The sequence below is a fragment of the Danaus plexippus genome, chromosome 4 (assembly GCF_018135715.1).
Source record: "Danaus plexippus chromosome 4, MEX_DaPlex, whole genome shotgun sequence".
NCBI lineage: Eukaryota > Metazoa > Arthropoda > Insecta > Lepidoptera > Nymphalidae > Danaus > Danaus plexippus.
In genome coordinates this window covers 8,799,834-8,825,391 of record NC_083538.1, presented here as the reverse complement: position 1 = coordinate 8,825,391, position 25,558 = coordinate 8,799,834, and the positions used below count along the sequence as shown (strand labels likewise).

Below are 25,558 nucleotides of genomic sequence, written 5' to 3'. Positions count from 1 at the left end.
ATTTTATGAAAGATCTGCGATGTACATGTGAACGTAGAATTGTGCAGTTCTGTAAAATCGTTCAAATATATTACAAAATAAATAAGTAGAGGTAGTGATCAGGTTAGGTTTAGCTTACAATTGACTAATGACGTGTAACAGTTTCAATCTGTAACACCTCCAGGAATCCCGCCACATAAGTTAACATTAAAAGTAGGTGCCCCGATCATATTATTAAGAATTTTGTGGCCGCCAAAACTGTGCAACGGCACAAGATTCAAAATCATCAACTTAAAAAAAACCTTTGCCTGTTGTTGAATGTTGCCATATCACACGCTACTTCTTAACAAAATTTGTTCATTTCTTCACAGGATCACGTCATTAATGTTGTATACAAAGAAATATTGTAATTTTTTATATTAACAAACTATTATTAACATCAAAATATAATATTGTTTCGTTTAAACTTAAAATATGTTAAACAAGAAAGATGATGAAAAATTTGTTTGTCTTGATTTTACTTAAAAAATAAGTAGTCAACCAACTTTACGTAAAAAAGGGTATTTTATATATTTTTAAAGAGCCCGTGCAAAGCCGGGTTGGGCACCTAGTTATTAAATAAAAACTACGAAGGACTTGATATTTTGACAGCCGCACGTACTTTGAAACTGAATCTAGTTATATGTATAAATCTTTATTATGATCATAACATTATGCTACTGCCCTTTGTTTCAAAAAACTTATTGATAAGAGAGATTTTAGTTTAGTATATGTATGTTTAATGGACATGTAGCACCTCCTGGAGAATACACATAGGAATAGAATAATATTTAAATAAATCATTAAGCTTCCTTTTATTATCTTTAAATACAATTTTTTTAGCCCAAATTTGCATCGTCACTTTACATACGGAATCTTATAAGTTTTATATTTGTAAATCTTTGAAATGTATATTTTTATCGAACGTTATTGAAGGAGAAACGGCTAATATGTTTACGGATGGAGCATTGGTGAGTTGTGAGGTTGTTCTTAGAGAGAGTAGTATTTACAATGTTTTTTTTAACCCAGAAAATTATGTGATGTTAATTTTGCTTCAATAAATATGTTTGTGAAATATTCTGAAATAAAATAAAATAACAAAATAAATAAATAATTAAAATGATGAAATCGCCAAAACAGTCCATTTACAATTACAGATAGTGTTTTTTAAAGGAAGGGAAGTGATGTGCCTACGTTTTATATATTATGATGTTAATGTAAGCGAAAAATCACCTTCCATATTGGCACTTAGAAACAAACCGATATTCGATATGTTACATACTAAATAAATAACTTGTTATATTTCTGTCGACAGTCGCCATTGGAACTTAGCACTGTAAACTCGTCTCAATGATTAATATGTAAATTATAATATTACAATACATATATATACTAGATTGCTTTTTCATTACATCAACTACAAGACAATTAGGCAAAAGGAGTTCTTAACCAAGGAGAAGCACCGCCTCTCCAAACATTAACATACGTAGTTAATTACACACAAAAATATTATCTGTTTACAAGACGAGATTTAAACTTTGATCTTTTTTTATTTGATCTTACGTCGGAGTGGTGATTTATGGTCAGTCCCTAATTTGGAGATAATAAGATATTGAAACTATTAAAACTTTTTAGTCCTCAACGACTTTAAAGAATAGAAACTACTTTATTTCAAACTGTATTTCAACGAGGAGATTTAATTTAAATATATTTTTAATTTTGCTTTAATTTTTAGCAATCCTTGCAAATGATTGTTTTCGCTAAAAATTGCTTTTGACATATGTCAGATGTGACGTTTGTGCATGATACAAACTATTACATATATGGGTGTAGCAATTGTTGTTTGTTTTCCTAAAAACTATGTAATGATGACTAAAAGTCCGTATTATGTTAAGTAGAATAAATTACTGTGGTAATGTTTTTATTTTGTTAACTCTCATTTATATAACCAGATTAGTTTTAAGTGAGATATTTGAAGATAATATTTCTGAAGTTGACGAGTGGTTGGAACAAAATGATCTCGGAGAATATAAGAAATTATTCAAAGATCTCGGTGAGTAGAGTAATGAAAAAAATAGGCGTATTTGTTTTGATTTTATTAAGAGCTGTATACATTGTTGGTTTATAAATAGTAGTCTAATGAATGCATATAGTGAATAATAGAGAAATATTTTAACAACTAACATAAATATTTATATATTTCTCTAAAAATTGAAAAAAATATCTAAACTTAAGTGAAGATATATATATAGATAGATAAGATATATTATATTGATAATTTATTTTTTAGTTATGTATAATATATTTTGTTCATATAAAATGTATTCACATCTTTTAATAAAATAAAATTGAGACTGGTGTGTGGGATAGAAAATAAATTTTAATTTGACAGAGAACACATATAGAAAATTTTATGTGAAATAAAAAATACAAACACACATAGCCTTTAGTTATACTAAAGACAAAATATACAAGTATTCTTTAATTAAAAACTCAACTGTATGTTTATAAGTAATGGAATAAATACTTATAAGAGAACATATTTTTTATAGCGGCAATCATTCAGAATTAAATGATTGTGTCTTTTGTACGGCTCAATCCTTAACACAAACAAAGTAGGTTTTCCTTTGGTCGCGTTCCAGTATGTGTACAAGATGCTCCGGCATGTCGAGGCCACATCAATGACTGTGTATAAATATAATGCAACAACTATTAATGCACCTTCTCCTTTAATTGTGATATCAAATCCCCAATCCGTCTTCACTCGTCAGTATTGAGGATCCAGGAGAGCCTACTAACTAATTGTTAAGCTGCTCTTTAATTCTGATGATTTCTGCAAAAAGTTATTCAACTTTACACTAATAATTTGTCATTCATTTAATATATTGTGTAGTTTTAATTATTCTTCAGTAGTTTTATAGTTAGTTGTTGAATTGTTTTTTCGTTTTATTGTCAGGCCATAATTACGGTAGATCATAAAAGGTTTTAGTTTGACTAGCTACACAGTGACGTCACTTCCACTCCCCCATCCCCCCGTTCCGACGGGGGTGTTTCCCGCCCGATCTCGCCCAAAGGCCGTTAGTCCTCAGTCGCGCCGCAACCTTTGTGTTGCGAGGACACTTCCAATCATATGCATATCCTTCTACATCACTCGCTGTAAACTAATGTCAATGTAATGTGATAAAAAATATATAATTAATATTAACTATCGTGTTTGATCCCTGGGGAAGTTCGGAAGCGAACTTTGAATATAACATCTCATATAATTTAGGCGAAGAGCACAAAGAGTCGGAGGTGTATATTTCGGTAAATCCGTATCGTAGTATCAAATATGTGGCAGTTCGAGGACTCTGAAATATGCTCCATAGGGATGATCCATCCTTCCAACAGCAGACACTCGGGGCTGTCGCTGCTGTCGGGGATGTCCACCTTCTCAGGTAATGGTGTCGAGCCACTCTGTGACTGGCAATCCTTGGATGAGAATCAACTGACTTATTACGTTATGTTCATGTAAACTATTTCGTTGTTTAAACTTATATTATTAGTTTCAAAGGCTGTCAGTGATCACAAGAGTTCGCTTACCACAAGTTTACACCGTCACACTGCACACAGAGCGTTAACAGTTTTTGATTATTAATCTAAGGACATTACAGTATTAACGTAGGCTGTTAACTTAGAAACGCGAAACAATTCGTATGTAGTGCTAGAGAAAACTCGTCCTAAGCGTACGGGTTTCCATTGTAATAGATATTCTAATTAAACCGTATCACATATTTAGTTTTGTTGTTTAAATTTATTAAAAACACCTGTTCGTTGTTTTTGAAAATTCCTATTTAATTGAATATTTTTCAAGCTCCAATACACTGTTTTCGTAATGATTTATTTATCGAATATCTATGAAATTTATTTTCATTAAATATATCTTCGTAAAGTTTTTCAATATGAGTTCGTTTATATTAACTTCTAGGTCTCGTAATGTTCTATATATTACAAACAAACAAAAAAAATAAGCAGCGATATTATTCGTCTGTATATAAACCTTGTATCGCGATGTTCGAAGCGAGGGAATATTAATTAAACGTTGTAAGTTTGTGAACGGTACGCTTAATACGAGTGCGTATTACACTGCACACGAACATATTCCCGTTTCTCATTAAATAACCTAGGTTAAGATTATAATATGCGAAGATTTATGTACGATAAACTGTTAACGTATAGACTGGTGGTAAGCGTACAAATCGACTTGGTCGATATTTAGTTGAGTTTTGTTGATGTATCATATCATACTGGACTTTTATTTTTTGTCTGATACTACATAATTATATTAATTAAAAAACATAAAATTCATTAACTGATTACTTAATGTTTGTAACAAAAAAGGCTAAACGCTAAAGGCTAGACTGTTAAATAAAATATTTATTACCTCCTTTTTGCGATGAATGTCATCGCTCTTATAAGATCAAATTCGATTTCTCGAAAATCCCTTCAAAACATTGAAAATTAGGCTATTATTAAAGGACTCATAGAGTCCAATTGAAAATTTTCCCTTATTACCTATCTGTGAGTTGAGACATTACCTATCTGTGAGTGAGAGTTGTCAAATTCGGTCCCACCGTTACAGAGGTGAGCCAGAACAAAGAAACAGAGAGACGGACAAAGTATAGGTATCAGATGATGGTTCCATACGGGTTTAGTGGGAAAACTGTTCATTTTAAATTATATTCCATAGCACGGATAAAATGTGTTATGATATCAAAACACAAGTAGCAGTGTATTATATTGTATTAATCTGTGTCGACTTACTACTTAACATTTATTATATGTAAGTCATTTTATTTGCGAGGCGCGAGTGCGGTCGAGGGCGGTAGAGGACGGTTTGTTTTCAAAGGTTGACTCAAATCATGCATGAACTTGACCTCTTTACTTTCATTGTTTGCTAACAAATTTTAAAGGCACTCGAGCCACTCTTAACCCGGACTCGGGAGTTTTACGACCAGCCTCAGAACGGCATACAGAACATCTACGAGTACGAGACTCACGGACGTCATGTTACTATTTCATAATTTTACTATAAATATCCCACAAACATATTACCTATTAAAATAGATATGTATTTGAAATTTTGTACACTCTACAGCGAGTCACACCCGAAAATCTGAATTTATTTTAAAAAGCGTGTGCTTTTAGATATTGTAGATCAACGCTAGAGTCAACGTTTCAAATCAAATAAAGTCGCTCCTCCTGATATAACTTGGGGTTGAATTCTAAGTAATTCTTTCTTATAAGAAATTTAAATAAACAAGTCTCTAGTCATGAATGAAGTACCTTAGAAATATCGAACGAACCTGTGTGTTTTTAATAAGGCTATACAATTGTGAATCTATGTGTCCCCCCGGGTGGTTTCCGGGCGGTTCCCGGACTTTTCCACAGGCTCTGTCACCGTAACCCCGGGGCCGGTCGAAGGCCCGGTTCCCGCGTCCCATTTACGGCAACAAGTGCATCGATTGCGTAATCCGTTATTCACACATCACAGACAATATTGACTCCACCATCGAATCTCTTTAACTACCTCGGCTCGGAACGTCTTCACTGTTTAACAATATATGCAGGTATAGTATATTCAGCGTTTGTATGTTAAGTAACTTAAATGTCTTGGTCATCATGATGTCGGATTGAAACCGGATTCTCGATTCGACGATGAAAACTAACATCGATATATAAAAGCACTGAGATTAATGGTTCAAGTACAGTCAACGTACACACTTGGGAATGTTATCAATTAAGAACTTTGATAATTATGATCATTACAATTGTTTTATTTTAATAAACAAACCCGATCTATAACATCCCTCACATCACTTTCATGTTTATTTAATGTAATATATTATGTAAGTCAGAACATTAATCCACCCTCACTGAAGTGTCTTCAAGCGGATTTTAAATTTACCAGAATATATCGAGTCCCATCATTGTATACACACCCTTACTCTTAGGAGAAGTTTCATAATTCCCGTGTTGCCAAGTAATTATTATAGGACAACATATATCTTTAAATTGTCTCGTGAGGTTCTCATTCTGTTATCAGTTTCATACAGGTCGCTGATTATTTCCATGTCTTCTTAACTGCTATCGTATTGTCTAAGACAATTTCCCCATTCCTTGTCTCAAGACTATTACGTTCTGCGTCTTCTGGGACTGGATTTCTACATTTATTACCTAACGCTGAGTGATTACTTTCTATCCTCATTATGGTTTACTAGCATCATGAATTGAAACATTGAAATATCAAAGTTCAATATTAACACATGTTGCCTTTCATATCTCACTTCACCAATATAATGTCTGTACTCGATACTAACAATCTAGTGATTGCCGAAGGTTTTACGAAATTTGTGTTCCAAACATTTTTATACATACATAAAGTTAAAATATCTATTAAGACAGCATCGACGCCGAGGTACAAGGTGTTATATAGAGGACTAGTGACCAATGTGCTCTCATATCACTTTTTACCTCATTGATACCTTTTTCGCATAAATCATGTCATAGTCTTTATGAGCCATGTACAGCCTTACAAATTATATTATTTTGATGCTATGATTGAGGTCAACGACCACGGTTCAAAGGAATGTTTTACCTTATAAAAGTATCAAAGGACCGAAGAACCTACTGCACCGTAAACTTGTATTTATAATGTTTGTAATAACAAGCCGCCTACTATCGCTTTAATTTCTTAGTTCGTGATTTAAACGCAAACTAACAGTGAGTGTACGTTATCTATGTCTTTGGGTCGTTCATGGGAACTTCGAGGCTATAGGCAAAGAACACACGCTATAAAACTTTACTAATCAAAAATAATGTCGTAGAACCAAAAGTTGGCAGTTATTTACTCTCGATGTTTTACCAAAACCAACCCCCGAATTGTTTATGTCTGTACACAAATGTATAAGCGTTGCTTTCACTCGTTCTTGGCGACCTGGCAAGTCGGTGCTTGGACAATATACGGCGAGATGTTATCTAATTATTTTCACTTAGTTTTTATTAAATAAATGTTCGATTGTAAACCGACTTCTACATTTTATTATAATCACAGTTGTGTGCACTGCCTTTGATGTGTAGTTTTTTTCAAATTGTTTTTCTCTTAATCGAAAAGGATCCACTATTTCACTACCCATATTAATAAATTGATAGACTAGCGACTTGTTCATGCAAATATTGTATTGTGAAACAATATTACGCTTTCATACATGTGACAAGGAAATTAAAATAGACTCAGGATGAGGAAAAGGTAACGGAAGGCCCAGAATGAGGATAGATTTATCTTCGATATGAGATGTGACAGGAAGCCTCAGTAGGGTTGTGCCACAGTTAACAGAGGTAGAGTGGGTGAAACAGTTGACTTTAGTTGCTAGATTAGGCAGCCATGAGATCATATCATTAATCATGTAATCGTCGTTGTGTTGTGTCATGCGGTTATTCTTTGTGCAACATGTTTATAGCACTATTGATCGTCTGCACTTCTCGAACCTCCACCAGCTCTCGATGAGAGCACACTAGACCTCACAGCATATGATACATGATAAGATTATTCTCGACCTTGACCTGTGACCTTCTGAACATAGAAAAAGTAACCGTGTCATCATTTCTGAAGAGTAATTATCAGTTACTGAGCTATTCAATCCGTACGAAGTTTATTTATTCATTAGTAAATTCTGCTTTAAGCTGTGCTAATAAAAGCTACTCAGACATTGCAGCATCGCGTCACACGATGGTTTGAAAGCTGCAGGCTCGTTAAGGGATAGTGACGTCACCCGGCGTGTCTCACGTGAACATGCAATTTGCTTCGGAAGCCTCCTTTCAGTTTCCGGTTAATAAGTTATGTAACTATTATGAATATACTATATATTATAAAAAATGTTGGCAACCCAATATTTATAGAAATATTTAAAATTGATATAAACCTTACAAGGAAGTCTAAAGTAATGTTATATTATAAATTAAAGGAACTTTAAGTTTTCTACACAAATTTAAGTTTTAATAGACTGAGCTCTGATAGTTACGTTCTGGCTACTTGCCACTTCTACTCTAATATTCGCAATATATATATAAGTGTTACATCGTTTCTGTCTCTTCTTATATAAATAAATATTTGTATAAAAAGCTCTAAATAGAAAAGGAGGATAAATATTCATTACTATATAAGTACGTATACGTATTCAGTTACCTGTAAAGATTAGAATATTCGTATACATTATAAGTCACACTGAAGCAAGATGGTAGGAAATATTTTAATGCTCCTATTCTATAAGGACCGCGGCGGAGGTCGCCGTCGCTAAGCTACGGACCGACAACAAACTATTAGCGCCTGATGGATATACACGGTCCCAAGCTTTACGCTAAACATTTGAGTCTCGACAGACTATGACAGACATCACAAAACAACGCCGCTTGCTTGATGAAAATATAAATTAATTTGATATAATACAATCGGTTTTTTCTAGTCAGTCCGTTTCATTGTTTTCTGTGATACCAATGAACATATAAGGCATTATTTCTACTGCGACATCAATTAACATTGTTACATGTATCACTCGGCTACATCTGTTGCACCACACCGAGCGGAAACAGCGTTTTCTTTTAGATAACTATTTTTTTTGTATGTCTTTCAATGCGCCAGGGCTACTTCGATGAAATAAATCGGTTTGAGAGTAGTTAGATAGATCGAGGGGTCGTGTTAAAAGCTTTTACTTGGCGAGTTGACACGAGGCTTGCAAGTGACATGTCGCCAACTTCTATTCTTCAGGTATATCGACGTTGTCTGGATGCGGTTCACCGGAGAACATGGAGCGCCTCCCGGAGCTGCCCGCGGCTGAGGAGCGTCGCTTGCGGCGCGCGGCCCACGTGCTGCAACAACGACTCATCCTGCGACAGTGGCTGGCCACGCACAAACTGCAACACGCTTATCCCAAGTTAGTGTCGATGGAAAGAATAACGTAGCAACAGAGTCCATTACAACAATTACATTGTATGTCGTCCTGTGTCTGCTTTGACAATACATTACTCTCCATCAATCAAACGAGGGCGTCACATGTATTATCACGTCAGAACGTCAGAGCACGTTTCCTTCAACCTTTCGCCTGCGCTGGTTCAGTATGAGGATCCCAGCTTTGAACACGGAATATTCCGCAACAGTCCATCGTAGTAACTTTCGATGTGAATGAAAATCAGTTTCTTAGACAAGTATGTAGTGGATAAATCCAAAATCCAGGTCGCCGTTGGGATACAAAGACTTGAAGACATCTGTATGGATCTGTTAAGTGCTGATAGTGCAGGGAACCAGGATACTATTCTTAACGAGCTCGACTGTTTTTATTTCGCCTCCATCAACGACGCTCCCTGGTTCCGTGAAGTCGTTATCTTTAAGGCCGTCAGCCATTGTATTGGAGCGACTAATCATCTCATCTCGAAGGTCGCGTGACTCAAATACAAATATACCGACAGTTAAAAGTATGTTCATTAAAATAAAACTAATATTTTTCGGAGTTACTTCGTTGAGTGTGTCGAGACACATCTCGTCTGCCCGTGATCACGGTCGCTGAAAAGTAACCGAAACGTCGGGTTTATGTAATTTTTAAAATAATAAAATTCGCGTAGTAAATCCGAAATATATTAATTTTATTTTAATGAATACTCGCGAAAATCTTAGACCTCATTAAGTACGTACAATCCAATCGACTTATAAAAAACAACATGAATTGGAAAATAAAATGTGCCGCAGTGCAGCGCACCTACATCTAGTCTGTTATATATGTGATTTTTAAATCTCTGTTGCCTTAGCGGTCGCTCCGACCTCATATGTAATATAAATGTCTGTATAATATCTGAACGTCTATCGCATATCGATAGCACACGTTCATGTTTTACATAATTCAACTTTCCTTTCACATTCTTCGTGTTGCGTTGACAACTCTCCGCTATATTTATTTGAAGACATGAAACGTGAGTGTTCGTGAGTGAGTGTGTGTGATAACATACGTATTAACGTTTGTTCGCGTATAACGAGTCTATATAAAACATTCTTAAAATTTTCCCTTTTAATATTTCTGCTCTTTTTAATTATAAATATCAAATATATCTCCGACAAACAAAGCCTTAAAAATAAGCGCTTAAAATAGAACACTCCATTGTGGGAAATTCCTTTCAGCGTGATGGACGAACCAATTTGCATGCGACATTTTTAATTTAGCTCGAACCATATCTCGGTTTCAGCTGTTCCTATAACAAGAGTTGAATATTATTTCGTAAAATATAAAAAAATATATGAAAACCAAGATTTAAACTACATTGTTATAGTACATTCATAGATGACGCGGATTAGGTGACGTTTAGGCCAACAACCGTTCAAATGAGATGTTTAGGTGAATGGGAGCACAGCTTCGAGGAGTTCCGAGGAGACGAGATCAAACGGAAGTAAGACGTTTAGTTGAAATGTTATCATGTGTCAATAACAGGAACACATTACAAACGCTACGTTTTCTATTCTCGATATCCAATAAGGCCGCTCGTGTCTTGAGAGAGCAAGTTGTGTTCAGATCAGTTTAAAGTTTCTAGCCGATCCGCTTACGTCAAACCGAAATGTTCAGAGGCAAGTGTTGCCAAAGACTTCGGAACAATAAAAAGTTTACCTTCGAAGCGTTTCATATTAGAATGCGAGGACTTATACAGTGTAGCGCCTGCTCCGTCGCTGGAAGTCTGCTATAGTTTGTTTTGTATCTGTAAAAGATGGTTGCCAATTCGACAAGTACGATTAGTTATTAGTGCTATTCGCATTGATTATAATGCTTATTGCTCATCTTAATAAGACTTTAATTATATCACTGCAAATTCTCTTTTTTTATTTTTGTGCCCACATATGTACCTATATAATTGTTACACAAAAGGAAATCTTTTTTTTAAACTGCGTTCTTAAGTAACTAACATTAGGGATGCAGAAAAAAGGGTATACGTCTGTGCAGATATATAAAAAAATGTCACAAGCAATGTTGCCACTGGTTAGTGAAGAGAGTGAATACTTGGTAATTGTGAATGCAGTGAGTGTTAATGAGCCCCGGAGCATCCTTGGTCGATCGAAAGCGCATTAGTTCAGGAGACGTCGCTGTTTCTAATCGGATAATCGTGTGTTAAAATGCCTCGTGTGTAGTCGGAGAGCTTAACGCCGGCTTACAAGTTACATGACTAGGCGCTGGGTTTTAAATACAATTTACAGTTTGCAGACAGCTATAAGATAGGTTTCTTTGTTCGCACTTGTGAAACACGAGTTGGCATGAGTCCAGCAATCATTTCATTTACTTAACAGCTAACTTCTATTTCTATGTATATTTTAGTTAATTCTTAATCCGATATTTCTAAAAAATCAACTTGTTATATAGCTTTTAAAGAACATATATACTCTTAATATACATAAACACAAGACAGTAGTTTAGTCATTGAATCTCGGTCAGATTGTAATCCCGCTCGCAACTCTCCCTGAATATTATATGATCATCGAAAGCCTCCCACGCCCGATACAGAATCCGACCGATTCCCTTTCATATTGCACAATAGCTTCTCCGTTTACTCCCTAATGATTTTTTTAAATAAACCATTACTATTAAAAACCGACAAGTTTGTTTCATTTCAGTTTAAAATGATTTCTTTATTTAGAGGACATCAATCACTCTGATATAAATATTCCCAAATCAATGTGTAGTGTTCGCCCGGTTATGTAATAGTCAGGCAAAGTCCCCCCAACTGTATTATGTAAAGTGGAATCTGCCGGTGAAAGCTGCAAGGCGACGCAAGGCGACGGTTCACGGAGCGACTAGTGTCAGCGATCCGAATATATGCTGAGTGTTGATGTGATGCGAACGCGGCGCTCGAAAATTTACTTATTGTTAGACGGAATGTCTCATACAATTTAAAATTAATTAATAATTATCTTTTTCATATTTTTCGTCTAAAGAATAATACTCAAGTAATTGTCACGAATGACGATAAAAAAATTGCGCCACAAAATTATAATATCAATATAAATCGGTATAAAGTTATGAGCACGTTCTTCGGGACGAGGGGGAGACGAGGGGGGACTGGACATCTTATAATATTTCCTTTTCGGATATTCCGTAGCATCCTATATAACTAGCTACATGTAGAACTTCGAGTGGCGAAGTGGCTCTCTCACACCGCAGCGAGTCCGCATCGTGACGTAAATAAAATTGTCCACTTGCAACATTTTCAGTTGTCGAAAGAAATCTTTTATGTGTTAGAGATAGGTCTAGATACGACCAAACATAAGAAGGATCAGGGAATATTAATACAGTAACGTGTCACTGAAGTATGACTCGTCTTCATTATCATTAATATTAATAAGTCAGTGGATCCGGTCAGTACCTTGATCCAAACAATATTTACCAAAGGCCACTGCGTGCATCAATCAACATTAGGGCACATCAATCTCAATAACAACGTCTTCTTTTTGTTATGTTATATACATAAACGAGACATTTTAAATATCGTAGATAGGAAAATATAAACATAATTTGTCAAAAAAAAAGGTGTGCATTCAATGTGTCATTTATATTAGATAATTATATTTAAATGAATGAAATTGGTCCTTGCGAAATGACTTTATATTATTATTAAGAGGTTTGTTTAAAATGTTTGTCTATTCATATAATGTCGCTAGACTGCTGAGCTTGGACGTGTCGTCGCTGGAGGACGTGTACTGGGTGGAGGACTCCGCCGCGAGGCACGTCATCGAGCCCAAGGACTTCAGCGTGTGGTCCACCGCGAGGCAGAGCCTCCCTACCGGCAAGGAAGCCCTGCAGTCGCTCAAGTCGGACCTGTGGAGCGCCGTGGTCAAGAGTAGCAAGCATCAGGACGCCTGGACATGGGGTGGGCACTGGACGGACATCTCTGATCTTGAATAAACACAGCTTCTATTTCATTACAACACTTGTCGTCGTCTAGTGCTTCCTCGAGCGCGATAGCTTACCCTGGTGGTCGGTGTGAGACACATATTTTTATGTTCGCGAATTAACATTCTTACTCATTGAAATGAATAAAACTCACGAAAGTCTTAGATAACATTCATACCGTCGCGTACTCTGAGAATAAATAAAACATAGACATGGATGCTTCAGAAGTGACATTACCACAGAAGTTGTATTGACATTGATAAAAGTTAAAACACGGACCTGGACTTCGTTTGTCACATGTCCAGCTCGTTTAGCCGTCGCGCTTTACCACTGTGTCACCGGCTCGTCCTCAACCTAGCGACATTTTTAAACGAAGTATTAGACTACATTGAGATAAAAAATAAAAGAACTATTTTTACTTTATTTTATCACATCTCTGTCGTTTCCGGAATGTTCCTAACTCGGTTGCCTCTCGATAAATTAATACTTCAAAGGTTTTTCCCAACAAGCAGTAGCAGAAAGGTGAACATTTCGTATCAATAAACGTAAAGTAACTGAAACTATTGCATTTAACAGTCAGAGAAAGGCGAGCGCTTGAATCGTTGTGACTCCAGATAGGAATAAGATATATCGGACCCTCTGCAGGGGACGCGTTAATGAGCCATCTAGTTATTCTCATATGTTGTAAGAATTATTGAATGTTTAATGAGCTCATCCTCTGCCGCGCCGGGCTCGACGGGTCTGCCGGAGACAATGTATTGATGGTTTACGAACTGTATTATTGCGCTCCTCGGAATATTCTAACATTTGAAATATTCTCAGACCTGATGATGAGGCCTTTCCGATATGTAGGCGGTATGCTGGTGGTGTCCATCTCGGTATGTGGGCTGGTGACCCTGGCAGCTATGACTCAGCCGTCCCTGGCTCCCGAAGCCAAGCACTCACTGCTGCAGTACGTCACCGGGAAGTACCTTCACCCGCCCAGCTGCAAGGTACAGGTTTTTGAAGATGGTTCAGGTGGTAGAGTATTCGGTCAGAGACGATCACGAGCTCGGTTGACGTTGGCAGGTGGAGTGGGGCTGGGAGGAGCCACAGGCTGTAGGCGAGACGATGTGCTTCACTGTGCACTGTTACCAACGAAACGGGCAGCCTTACCCGGTGTGCGACACGGACGACCTGGTCGTACACATCGCACACGGGACCAGGAAGGTGACTTGTGGGATCACGTTGATAAAGAACATTCTGACAGATTCCATCACTATCTTTGGAGAATCTGCACGAAGTTAAGATTATTTCTAGAGATTCAGCCGTCCGAATGTATAATCTGTGTTCCAGATAGCGGCGGTCGTCGAGCTGGGATCTGGCGACCCTGCCAAGGCGCACACCGCGCGGGTCAAGTTCACCGTGAGGACCGCCGGGGTGTACGTCATCAACATACTGATCGGTGGGTCTGATCAGAGACTGACCAACTGTTACTGGCAGCTTATTTTCCGGCTACGGCCTGTGACTTACAGGGTAATAAGTGGCTCCAATGTCTGAAATGTTTTTTCTGCTCTGTCGATGTGCTACCATCAATGGTATAAAGATTGGGATGCGAGGAAAGGTCAGGAGTTAAGAACTCCTACATAACAAAACGCAGACAAAGGGACTGTTATGTGAAAGGTGGCAAACGACCAGACGGCCCACTTGGTGGGCAGTAGCCACCGTCGCCCATGGACAAGCGCAACATCTCTATTGCGGATGCGTTGCCAACCTTGGTTTTATAGGAATAGGGAGGGGTGGGAAAAAGGAAATGACGGGAAATAAGGAAAGGAAAGGAAAATAGGGAAAGGTCAACCGGCTCTCTCACTCATCGGACGAAACGTAAACATTAAAGGCTACTTCACGCCGATCTTCTGTGAGAGGGTGGTACTTCCCCGGACGAGCCGGCCCATGTTCGATTTGCAGTTACATGACTACAGCTAGGCTCTACCACCTACTAAATTAATTATTATAACGTGAATGTTGTGTGGCGCAGGCGGACAAGTCGGTGCGGGCGGACCTCACCGCAAGTGGTTCAGTGCGGGCCGTGTGGAGGCGCGGCGGTCGCGGGTGGGCCGAGCGCGGGCCCCCCTCGTCTGCACGGAGCACCGCCCGCGACGTCTCCACCTCCACCCGCGGGACCGCTTCGACAACCCCGCGGCCCTGCAGCACCCCGCGGCGCGCGGCTTCACGGTCCACCTCTCCCCGCTCGGTGATCCGAGCGGTGAAGCCGACCCCGAGCTAGACGCGGCCGCCGCCATCGAGTACGACTCTGTGGAGCGCCGGGTCAGCGTGGCGCTGTGCTTCCCGCGCGCTGGCGTGTTCCGCGCAGCCGTTCACTACGAGGGAGCGCTCCTGCATAACGGGGAGTTCGATTGTATCGTCCTCACAGGTGCGGACGCCGTTACTGTCTCGATCTTTCCGAATGGCCGCGATCTGGAAACATCCATCATTTCTTTACCTCAGCGGCCGACACGGAAACCGTTCAGCGCCAGTTGGGTTCTCGGCGCGGCGCCACGTGGGAGGCTCGCACGGTGGGTCCGAGCTCCCCGTCCGCACGACCTCGACGTGTCCTGTGCGTGCTCAGCGCTAAGCAGCTGCTGCTCAAGGACTACTTTCTCAGATTCATTCCTAAACGCATCACTTCGTTTCGGCTCTGTCCATCGACAAAGGTATGGAACAGAAGTTGCGTCAGTAACGACCGTTAGCCTCCCGCTTCTTACTTATTTGTTGTCTGTCGTTTGACCTCTGTTCTAGCTAATTCTGAGCCCGCGGCCCGAGGGCACGGGTCCGGGGGGCGAGCTGACGCTAGACGACGGAGTGCAGCCGCCCCTCACCCTGTACTGCGCCCAGCGGGACCTGCTGGCTGCTACATTCACTCAGCTCCTGATCGCCAACTGCGGAGGCGAAGACAGTTTTAAAAACAAGCAGGACTACTTCTACAGCGAGGTGCGCAAGGCCCACGCGCGTCTGCCGCACGACAAGCTGCCGCTGCGCGTGTCTCGCGCCGACCTCCTGCGCTCCAGCTTCAAGGCCACCAAGCACTTCACTTTGGCCGACTGGTGCAAGAACTTCGACGTGACCTTCCAGGGCGAGCAGGGTGAGTGGTGCTCGAGGCGGCCGAGTCTCCATCGACTGTTATATAGAGAGTTGTATAGTGTAATGTCATGGTGGTGTCAGGCGTGGACTGGGGCGGCGTGAGGCGCGAGTGGTTCTCCCTGCTGTGCGGGAAGCTGTTCGACGCGCGCTGCGGCCTGTTCGTATCGTGCCAGGACTCGCCCGCCGGCCTGGTGCATCCCAACCCCGAGAGGCCGGCGCATCTCAAGGTCTGTATGGTAGCACGCGACCTGTACTGGACGCGGACCGCAGCCGTGTGGCCCGTACTGATGGGATCTCGCCTCAGTTGAAGCACTTCGAGTTCGCCGGACGGGTGGTCGGGAAATGTCTCTACGAGAGCGCGCTGGGGGGCGCCTACAGGCAGCTCGTGCGGGCGAGGCTCGCGAGGTCTTTCCTGGCACAGATCATAGGACTGCGCGTGCACTACAAGGTTACTATGGACTCGAGTGATCGATTGACAAATAAAGATTTTGCTCGCAATAGGTGCGGTACATTAAACGTCTCAACAAACAATTATTTCCTTTAGTACTTCGAACAAGACGACCCGGAGTTGTATTTGTCCAAAATTAAGTACATCCTGGAGACGGATCTGGACGCGTCCGACTCGCTGCCGGAGATCTACTTCTCTGACGACGTCTACGACAGCAGCGGCCGCCTGCTGGAGACCAGAGACCTGGTGCCCAACGGCTCCACCATCAGAGTGAGTGTCAGCACATTAGAGAATCAGGAACGGGTTTATCTGACGTGGTGTATCGGTCACCTGCAACTTTCTGTCGTTTTGACCCCTCCCAGGTCCGCAACAGCAGCAAGCTGCAGTACCTGGACGCCCTGGCCCAGTGGCGACTGGCGGCTCGCTGGCGGCCCGAGACCGACGCCTTCCTGCGAGGCCTGACGCTGCTGGTGCCCGACCACCTGCTGGCCATCTTCGACGAGAATGAGCTGGAGCTGCTCATGTGCGGGACGGGCGAGCTGTGCGTGGCGGATTGGCGCGCGCACGCGCTGGTGTCGGGCTCCGGGCGCTCGTGGGAGCGGCGCCTGGGCTGGCTGTGGGCGGCCGTGGGCAGCTTCAGCGGCGAGGAGCGCGCGCGCCTGCTCCAGTTCACCACAGGTTGCTCGCAGCTGCCGCCGGGCGGCTTCCGGGATCTCAGCCCGCGCTTCCAGATTGCCGCCGCGCCCACGCACGGGGCGCTGCCCACCGCACACACCTGCTTCAACCAGCTGTGTCTGCCGGACTACGACTCCTACGATCAGCTCGTCCGGGCACTGCTGTGGGCCATCAACGAGGCCGGCGAGGGCTTCGGCATGATCTGAACGTCCACACAAACTTACGAGTACTACGACGGTTAGAGCGGCGGGGGCGGGCGGGGACGGGCGGTTACGGGCGGGGGCGGGCGGGGACGCATCGAGAGCTCGACAGATACAGACAAGAATCTTGAGATATTTCATTTTGTTTAATATTCACGAATATAATGTGTGAACAGCGTGTCGTCCGCCCCGCTCCGCTGCCCCCGCTCCGCTGCCCCCGCCCCGCTGCCCCCGCCCCGCATCTCCCGCTGCCCGCAGGCCGGTGTGTGTTGAATAACCCTCTGTTATTTTCCTAAGCCGCCGGTTCAGAGCTCCTGTTATTTTCCCGCTCCTCTCTATGTTCCGATCGCACTCTCTGTAGATGTCGTAGTGATAAATCTCGAACCACGAGCCGTGGACTGCTCCAGCTTCGGTGGAGTCTGCGCGATGTAGTCCTGGCCGTTAACTAGCCGAGCCGTAGTCAGGTAGTCGTAGAAGTTGTAGCTGAAACATATTGTTGAACGCAACGCTAGGTCGAGTATCCTAGACTAAGAAGATTTCCGTCAACGTCTGCAAGCGGCGGCGGACGGAGTGCTGTAACGTGTTCCTGCCAATGTGAATCGTCCGCGGCGAAGGAATTGATAATGTGTATGTTGAATGCGCGACAATAATGTTGACCCAGAGGTCAGAGGACCTCGCTTTACTTCAAGCACAAGTTAGGGCTGGACTCACGGCGGGCTCTCGACGTGACTCGTCAACGTGCAGCTGATGTGTTCACCCCTGGCAGTGTTTCTAGAATATACCAAAGCGTTATCTGCGATAGTTCCCCAACGATCTCATGAGAGGCTGTTTGTGTGTCGTTTTGTTTTGTTATTATAACTGTTGTAGGTCGTGTCCGCTACAGCGTCTCGCACAGAGCAGTGTACTCGTATGCGAGATCTCCCCCCGCGGACTCCAGTCAGGCTCCCATGATATCGACGATAATCACAAATGTATCACATCGCACAACTACATATAACCTATGATGAGAACTCAAAACATATAATCTAGAAAAAAAATGTATTCCATGTATATAATCCGAGATTATGAAACGACATCACATAGTCTTATTAAACCTCGGTCCCCCTAGCGATAGTTTGAACAGTTAATACGCATTAAGATATTAACTTTGTGTAAGAGATGAATCAGACTTATGTTACGACACTTACTAACAGAAAGAATACAAAAAAAAAGATTATCAATGAATATGGAAACAAACAGATATTGCAGGCTGTAAAAATAACAGCCAAAAAAAAAACTAATTTAAGAAAATCAAATGTACAAAAGAAGGTAGACAGTTCAGAGCGAGTAGGGTTACGAATGTAACAGGCGATAATAAAAATGAAGAGATTAAAAAAGGCATTACAACTTGTTGACACTTGTTATTCCTCCGTGAAGTCAGCGCACACTTCCCGTTCCTGTGAAGACTTCAAGTGTTAGCACGCGCTAAACCTCTCGGATACAGTCCCTGTCTGTCTGTTTCAAACGGCCTCTTTTCTTTTTCGTTTTAATTACGTTGTTCACGGACCTCTTGAGACCGAGAGTATGTGAGTGTCAAAGAATGTCCCTCGTAGGATGAACATTTTATTATCATTTAGGGATCACTTACTTTTACACGTTGACTTGATTAATCCCAGTATCATATTTTAAACAAACAAATGTAATTAATAATTATACTATAGTATTATTTTTAATTGCCTTAAATTTATTGTTCTGTTTTTAAAAGATTTTTTTTTTATAATATGGCCTTCATCAGTGCAAAGACGTGCACAGTATATTCTGCCAGTGTCATGATTAGTTTTTTAAATTAAATATTTCAAAAACCGCTCACCCGTCATCTCTGTTTTTATTTCGTTTTTAGTAAAAAGTTTGTTTTGGTGTCGCCTTAGCTTATATCTAGCTGCAAAGTAGATGATCGGAAGCTGTATAATGCCTAAATCTTGGCAACACTGCATCCCTCGCGCTGGACTCGGTCCGGGTGTTTTCTGAGGCCTACCGTCCCGTGGACTACTTACTGTTAGATTATTCATGTTGGGATAAGGACAATTAGATGTGCCGTTATTACAACGTCTCTACTGTAACGACAGATTTTTTTTTTAGTAGATTTATAAAAACAATATTTCTTTCAAGTGTATGCAGTGTTGCGTTAATTAGTTATATTTCCAAAAAAATATCCAAAGCTTTCCTCGACACAGCACGTCCGACACTTGTGGTCTTGTTTAAGGTAAGCCGTTAATATTAACTTTAGCTTATATTGCCTAAGTCATTATTTTTGTATTCCTACCAAGGACTAGTCATTTCGTCGTAATTTACCAAATATTAATTATAATTATCAAATTCCCAGCTCTTTTCGTCAATGCAAGTTAAGAACAATTATGTTGGTAGAGATGAGAGCAGCTTCTTTCACATGGCAACATTTTATATGAACATTTTTTAAAAATTGCTGTTGAAAAAAAATTTTACGTGTATGGTATGCAAAAGTGTACGAGTATTCTTAAATGTATGAACGTGTGTAATATCAACGCGGCCTAATCAGTAGCATTCGATTCCGATGTAATGTGTTTGTAGTTGGTTGAATAGAAATGTAAGACTGAAAAAATAAATAATTACAGAAAATTATTTGTTTGTTATTTGCTTCAACGCACTTCCTTGTCCTCGTTTGATGTCTACGTCGGCGGCGGCTGAAGACCGCGCCGTGTGGCGCTCGTAACTATTCTCCATACGAAGTAAACCACAAAACATCGATTGATATGAAGTAGGAACGCCATCCGTAAATGAAATAATTAAAGGCAACTATTTTGTCGATTTGTCTTTTCACTTCGCATGCAAAACATGATATCTTAAATAGTAGTAAAAAAAATTTACTTACAAAAACCTGAAAGCTTGTAAATCCGTTCTAAATATCGATATAAACAATTTTTGACAAGTTATTCAATAGATTATCGAAATTGGAAGCGAAAAAAGGAGAGAGATGCCCGCGGATCACTCGAAAGAAGACTCGAGTTCATCCACAGACAATACAAACAATCTATTTACTAAAACACGACATTAGTGATTCATCGCAGTGTGTTGCCCCTGACCTTGTTTATTCATTTCGATTAAAGACAATGAAAAGCATTTATCGTATAATTAATATTACAAATATATTTTATGTCTGTCAGTGTATTATGTGTCTTATATTATTTTGAAAATTATTTTTCTAACTATAAAAATTGTTAAATACACCCGGGTGAACTCTCACAAGCGGCCCGTTCGAACTATTGACGGTATTAAAGAATTTCGTATGTTAACCCGTCTGATATACAGATAATAATGCATTAAATAACCAGAAGTCAAATAACAACATTTTATTAACATTACTAAAACCACAGACTTATAAAACTAAAACAGACTTACCTAAAAACATCGCAACTTGACCTAATACAATATATTATAAACGAACCACGCTCAGTACATACTTACCAAAGACTCATTGTAAACGCCGTCCAAACCAAGCAACTATAATGCCTAAGATAAAAAAAAGTCTCGAACTGTCACAAGAGGAACGCTTTTAACATTGACATTTGTGTTGTGTTCTAAATGTGACGGAGCCACGGAATGTTAAAAAGTGGTCGGGCAATATAATACGAGCTGACATGCCGCTACGAGGAGGCTCGTCCGCCTTCAGCCGGAGCAGGCAGTCAACAGCCGTGGCGGGCGGGGGTGAGCGACCACAGCACGGTCTGGGACACGGACATCGGCCGCCGTATCCACGACCTCGCCGCGCACAGCAGCCTGCCAGGACGGAACACACGTACGGAACCTCTTCCTCACACAATATGCGGACATAGTTTCATAATAATCAGTGTGCGTAGTCCGAGCTCGAATTGTCACACATTACTATAACGTGTGAAGACTTATGATACGTTGTGTGACGATGGAAACTCGGACTTAGGAACAGATATGCTTCGTATTGAATAGATCTGTTACGACCGAATCTATTGTACGTCCTCAGTTTGTTTGCATATAGAAAAGATGTTTGCTGTCGTCCCGATTGTCTAACCCGTCCGACATCAATTGATCAATTATAAATATTACTACTAATTATAATTAGAGAGAAAAAATATACAGTCGAAAACTTGTTGCTATTAAATGAAACTTAAAAAATATAAAGAATTTTTCTTAAAATGAAGCTCGTGTGAGCCAGTGTGGTGTGTACCGTGTGAGCGAGGCGGGCCAGGCCTCCAGCTGGTCTCTCACGTGCTGCAGATCCGCCTGCAGGGCCGCCGCCTGCTCCGCGCGCGCCCTCGCCTCCGCCGAGCGACGAGACACCAGCTCCCGTAGGGAGGAGCACTCCGACAAACACTGCTCCCGCGCTCTGTGGACACTCACACGGTGATACAGACGGCCGTGACGAGAGAGAGCTTAAGGAATGTTATGGACTCCTAAGAAGCACGTGTTCCTACTCGGTCTCTTCGGCCAGGCGCTGCTCCGTCTGCTGCAACAGCTCGCCCCGCTCGTCCAGCCTCCTCCTCAGCGCCGCCGCCTGCGCCTGGCAGCTGCGGACGATGACCTTGTGCTGGGACAGCTCGCCCTCCAACTTGTCCACCTGCAGTCGTGGCGACAACGGAGATGGGTTAGTACATCCTTCACCATCAACGTCATTTCCGTCCTGAACCCCACCTTGTCCTGTTCCTTTTTCAGCTGTTGCTCCAGCCTGTGAGCCGCAGCGCGCGTGTTCTCGAGCTCGTTGCGACTGTTCCGCCAGCCTGGAGCGTGATTAGTATTTAGTATCACTCTCTATGTCTCGTGAAGACGTCGTCACTCGTGCGAGGAAGCTTACCGATACTCATCTCGGAGGCGCGGTCCTCGGCCGCGCTGACGTCCTTCTCTAACGCGACCTTCTCCTGACAAAGTAATAACTATGATAAAATATATATAGTGAAATATTCGTCTATCGTAGTTGCTACAGAAACTACAACACGAGAATCGGGAGGAGGCGGACACGACGCCGGTCTACACTGATGAATCTTTTCTGGCACATGGAGAGAGATTGTGTATTTAAATATAATTCAAGCATTACTCTAAATCGCATCAACGCCATAGACATATTAAACGTTAAAACCAATTCCTAGTTAAAACAAATACCAAGCGCTGACTATTCCCTAACATTAAGAAGGAAGACCTTCGTTCGCCACAGACCTTCTCTAGCAGCGCCTTCTCCTCCTCCTTGTCCCTCAGCATCTTCTTCAGTCTGTCCAGCTCCCTCATGGCGAGGCGGACCTTGGCCGTGTCTGACTCCAGCAGTGACTTGAGCGCGGACACCTGGAGCCGGAGACGCTCCGAACAGCTCACCTGATATAATGACATTAATAAACAGCATGCACTATTTACGGTTGAGTTTTCACGAAACCATAATGTGGTGTAAACGAGGAATGAGTAATAACAATAGTAAGTTAAGTCCGACCGATACTTTTATTGCCACTACGATATACTCAGGCCGAGCATCTTTACATCATGTTTTCATCACCCACCATTGAACCAATTCCTCCATACCTGGAACTCGAGCGTCTTCCTCATGAACCGTATCTCGTGCCTCCTCCTCCTCCAGGCCGCCAGCAGCATGAACCGCGCCACCCTGGCCCCCGCTCGCTGTTCCACGGACCCCGCCACCGCCACCTTAGCGGCAGGTCGGCCCGTGATGTCCTGGACAGTTCTGTGATCCGAACTCCTTGGTTATTATCGTTCCAGATAACTCTGGAACTTACAGCAGCGCGCAATATGGATAATCTATGTATTGTATTCTACAGATGCTATTCTGTGTAATGATTTTGTCGTTCGTAAGTCACGTCCAAGGAATCTCATTTGTGCAGAAAAGATAATGTCCTCAAAGTTAAGCTAAATTAATAAAATGTTTTAGATTTGTGATATTTTATAGTCATGGTATAATCAGCTAATGAGCCAAGAGATATTTTTTTTTTTTTGTTCTGAATCTTGTCTACGACGTACTTTTCTCTCTTGATTCTCTTGGTGGGTGTGAGGTCCTCCATGGAAGCAGCCTTGGTCTTTATCTTGTGCCTGGGGGCTGTGTACTCCTCCAGGCAGCTCTTGATCCGGTCGAAGTGGACGCTGGGCGCGGCAGGCTTCGCCGTGAATTTGTTGACTGGAGTCAGAAATAACTGCTTCCTGACATGCGGTCTGGTCCGTCTGGAGACATGGTATAACACTGATCACTTCAAACTCATGACAACTCGCGAAAACGACACTACTTCCAAAAACAAAACCCTACATCAGAGCGAGACAAATAGTAGATTGCAGGCAGCAGCGACTTAAGATACCTAAACTGAAATGACAGCCTAAGGATTCATAGTCTCTAGATCTTCATCTAGCTATGACTGCATAATTCAGCTATATGTACTTAGAAGTCGCGTTATCTTAGAAACGATTGTTTATGTTTCAATATTCATGACTTACCACAAAGAATAAAATTTGTGCCGAATATATAGCTACATTATATTATATTAAATTTGTAAGGATCTGGCAACCCGAGCATCAGCGAGGCTTACAATCCCAAACAACAAAGACATTCATAAATGGTAAATTAAGTATGTAAACATTTTCTACCCGTGAGTCTCAACAGAGACTAATCACTGCAATCATTATATTGGCGAATAGAATCCTTCCATGTTGACCATACGTGGATCAATACCAGTTTTTAATAATTTTCCTTAAACAATAATTTCATTCAAGTATTACGAGTCTTAAGCTACTTCGTTTCTTTTACCTCGTGTCTCATCTCATGTGGCATTAGTGATGCGGCCGGTTTCCCATGACGTGGAATCGACACACGAGGAAAATGACACGATAATAGTGTTATTATAATTGTACCGATGGTGGGGATCGCACTGACGTGATGAGGACCAGGCTCGGGTGCATCGAGCTATTAAGCGTTTAGAATCTAGTGAGATCGCATGTCTCTGGATATGTCCTTGGTATCCGTGGAGAAAAGTAAGTGGAACATTGATGCTTTCCCGTGCTTATAGTTTGACCGACAGTGCGCGATAATTCGATAGTTTGATCTGTGAGTGTCTACAGTACAGTATAATCATTAAAAATAAGTTTCAATTCATATAAAGTTTTACAATATGGACATTTTATTGACGCTGCGAGTTTTGGCACTGTGATGTACGCTTTTTAATTGATGCAATTATTTTAGGTAGATAATTAAATGAAAAATATTTTACTTCACTAGAAAAATAACAATTGAGTGTTGCTAATATAAAATAAAATATTTCGTTTTCTTATTTAAAGCTTATTAAAATATGTAACTTTAAGCAAGATTTCACTACGCAGTAGTTTCAAGGTCAGCAATTATAAAGTCAATTTTTTTTTAAATTATTGCTAACACATCAAATGATAGAACGTGGCATGACATGGTTTATGTTAATAAATAAGATCGACTTTTGGAAAAAGAAATACAGATAATTAATTAATACTATGTTTAAAAATTAGAAAAATGTTCGGAAATGAAGCCCACACAACTAAGACTTGAATAATGTCAAAGTGTGTAGGTATGCTGAATTTTAATTTCATTTTGCTTATTTTGTTGACAAAATTTCATTTGTTGGCTTTCAAGATAAAAAAACTTAGACAAAATAAAATAAAGTAGCTCGTTTGAAAATGTTGATAATTTGAAAATAAATACGATATCCTTTTGTTTTTAAATTACTTTTCAGTCAAACATGAATATTGAAAAAAAATAACAGTTTTGAGAGAAGAAAAGGAGAATTAATGAGTTTTGTTGTTTTTGCCTAAAAAGAGTTGAAATTTTGGTTTTCAAGCTCAGTTCTCATTTTTATCTCAACTATATTGCAAAATTAAGGAAGATGATAAAAAATGGTTTTTTAGCTTTCAAAAATATATCAGCTGAACGATGCTTCCAAACATTTACTAAATACTGTTTTGACAAGCGATACGCTGCGCCGCGCCGTGAAGCGCCGTACTCACATTCGAAACAAGAATTATTCGCTATTGATATTCTTCACAACTAAATACTAATGAATCAATATAAAATGTTCAACATCAAGTGCAGTACGCATCAATTCAACCCTAACAAGAGCCTCCAGTCAGCAGACTAGACATTT

The 25,558-nt window shown here is 40.8% G+C and overlaps 2 protein-coding genes across 4 annotated transcripts; one reads left to right on the top strand and one right to left on the bottom strand.

Annotated features, from left to right (window-relative positions):
* Positions 1-1,826: 1,826 nt before the first annotated feature.
* Positions 1,827-20,051, top strand: LOC116768811 (apoptosis-resistant E3 ubiquitin protein ligase 1). Of its 2 annotated transcripts, none has more exons than XM_032659647.2 (13): positions 1,827-2,071; positions 8,822-8,987; positions 12,743-12,951; positions 13,827-13,966; positions 14,043-14,183; positions 14,310-14,418; positions 14,992-15,387; positions 15,462-15,667; positions 15,753-16,095; positions 16,176-16,321; positions 16,399-16,542; positions 16,639-16,812; positions 16,905-20,051. In XM_032659647.2, the coding sequence occupies exons 1-13, from the start codon at positions 1,906-1,908 to the stop codon at positions 17,421-17,423; spliced, it is 2,859 nt and encodes a 952-aa protein (XP_032515538.2). In that variant the 5' UTR covers positions 1,827-1,905; the 3' UTR covers positions 17,424-20,051. The 2 variants fall into 2 exon arrangements, with proteins under 2 accessions (XP_032515538.2, XP_032515539.2); XM_032659648.2 differs by lacking the exon at positions 1,827-2,071 and adding an exon at positions 3,045-3,455.
* Positions 20,052-20,767: 716 nt separating this feature from the next.
* LOC133320119 (myosin-8-like) lies at positions 20,768-24,217 on the bottom strand. 2 transcript variants are annotated; one of them, XM_061527212.1, is made up of 9 exons: positions 24,199-24,217; positions 23,424-23,621; positions 22,971-23,130; positions 22,617-22,769; positions 22,258-22,321; positions 22,098-22,183; positions 21,881-22,023; positions 21,634-21,792; positions 20,768-21,209 (listed from the first exon to the last, which is right to left on the bottom strand). In XM_061527212.1, exons 2-9 carry the CDS (start codon positions 23,462-23,464, stop codon positions 21,116-21,118), a joined length of 900 nt encoding a protein of 299 aa, XP_061383196.1. In that variant the 5' UTR covers positions 23,465-23,621; positions 24,199-24,217; the 3' UTR covers positions 20,768-21,115. The 2 variants fall into 2 exon arrangements, with proteins under 2 accessions (XP_061383196.1, XP_061383191.1); XM_061527207.1 differs by lacking the exon at positions 24,199-24,217 and adding an exon at positions 23,889-24,078.
* Positions 24,218-25,558: the final 1,341 nt, after the last annotated feature.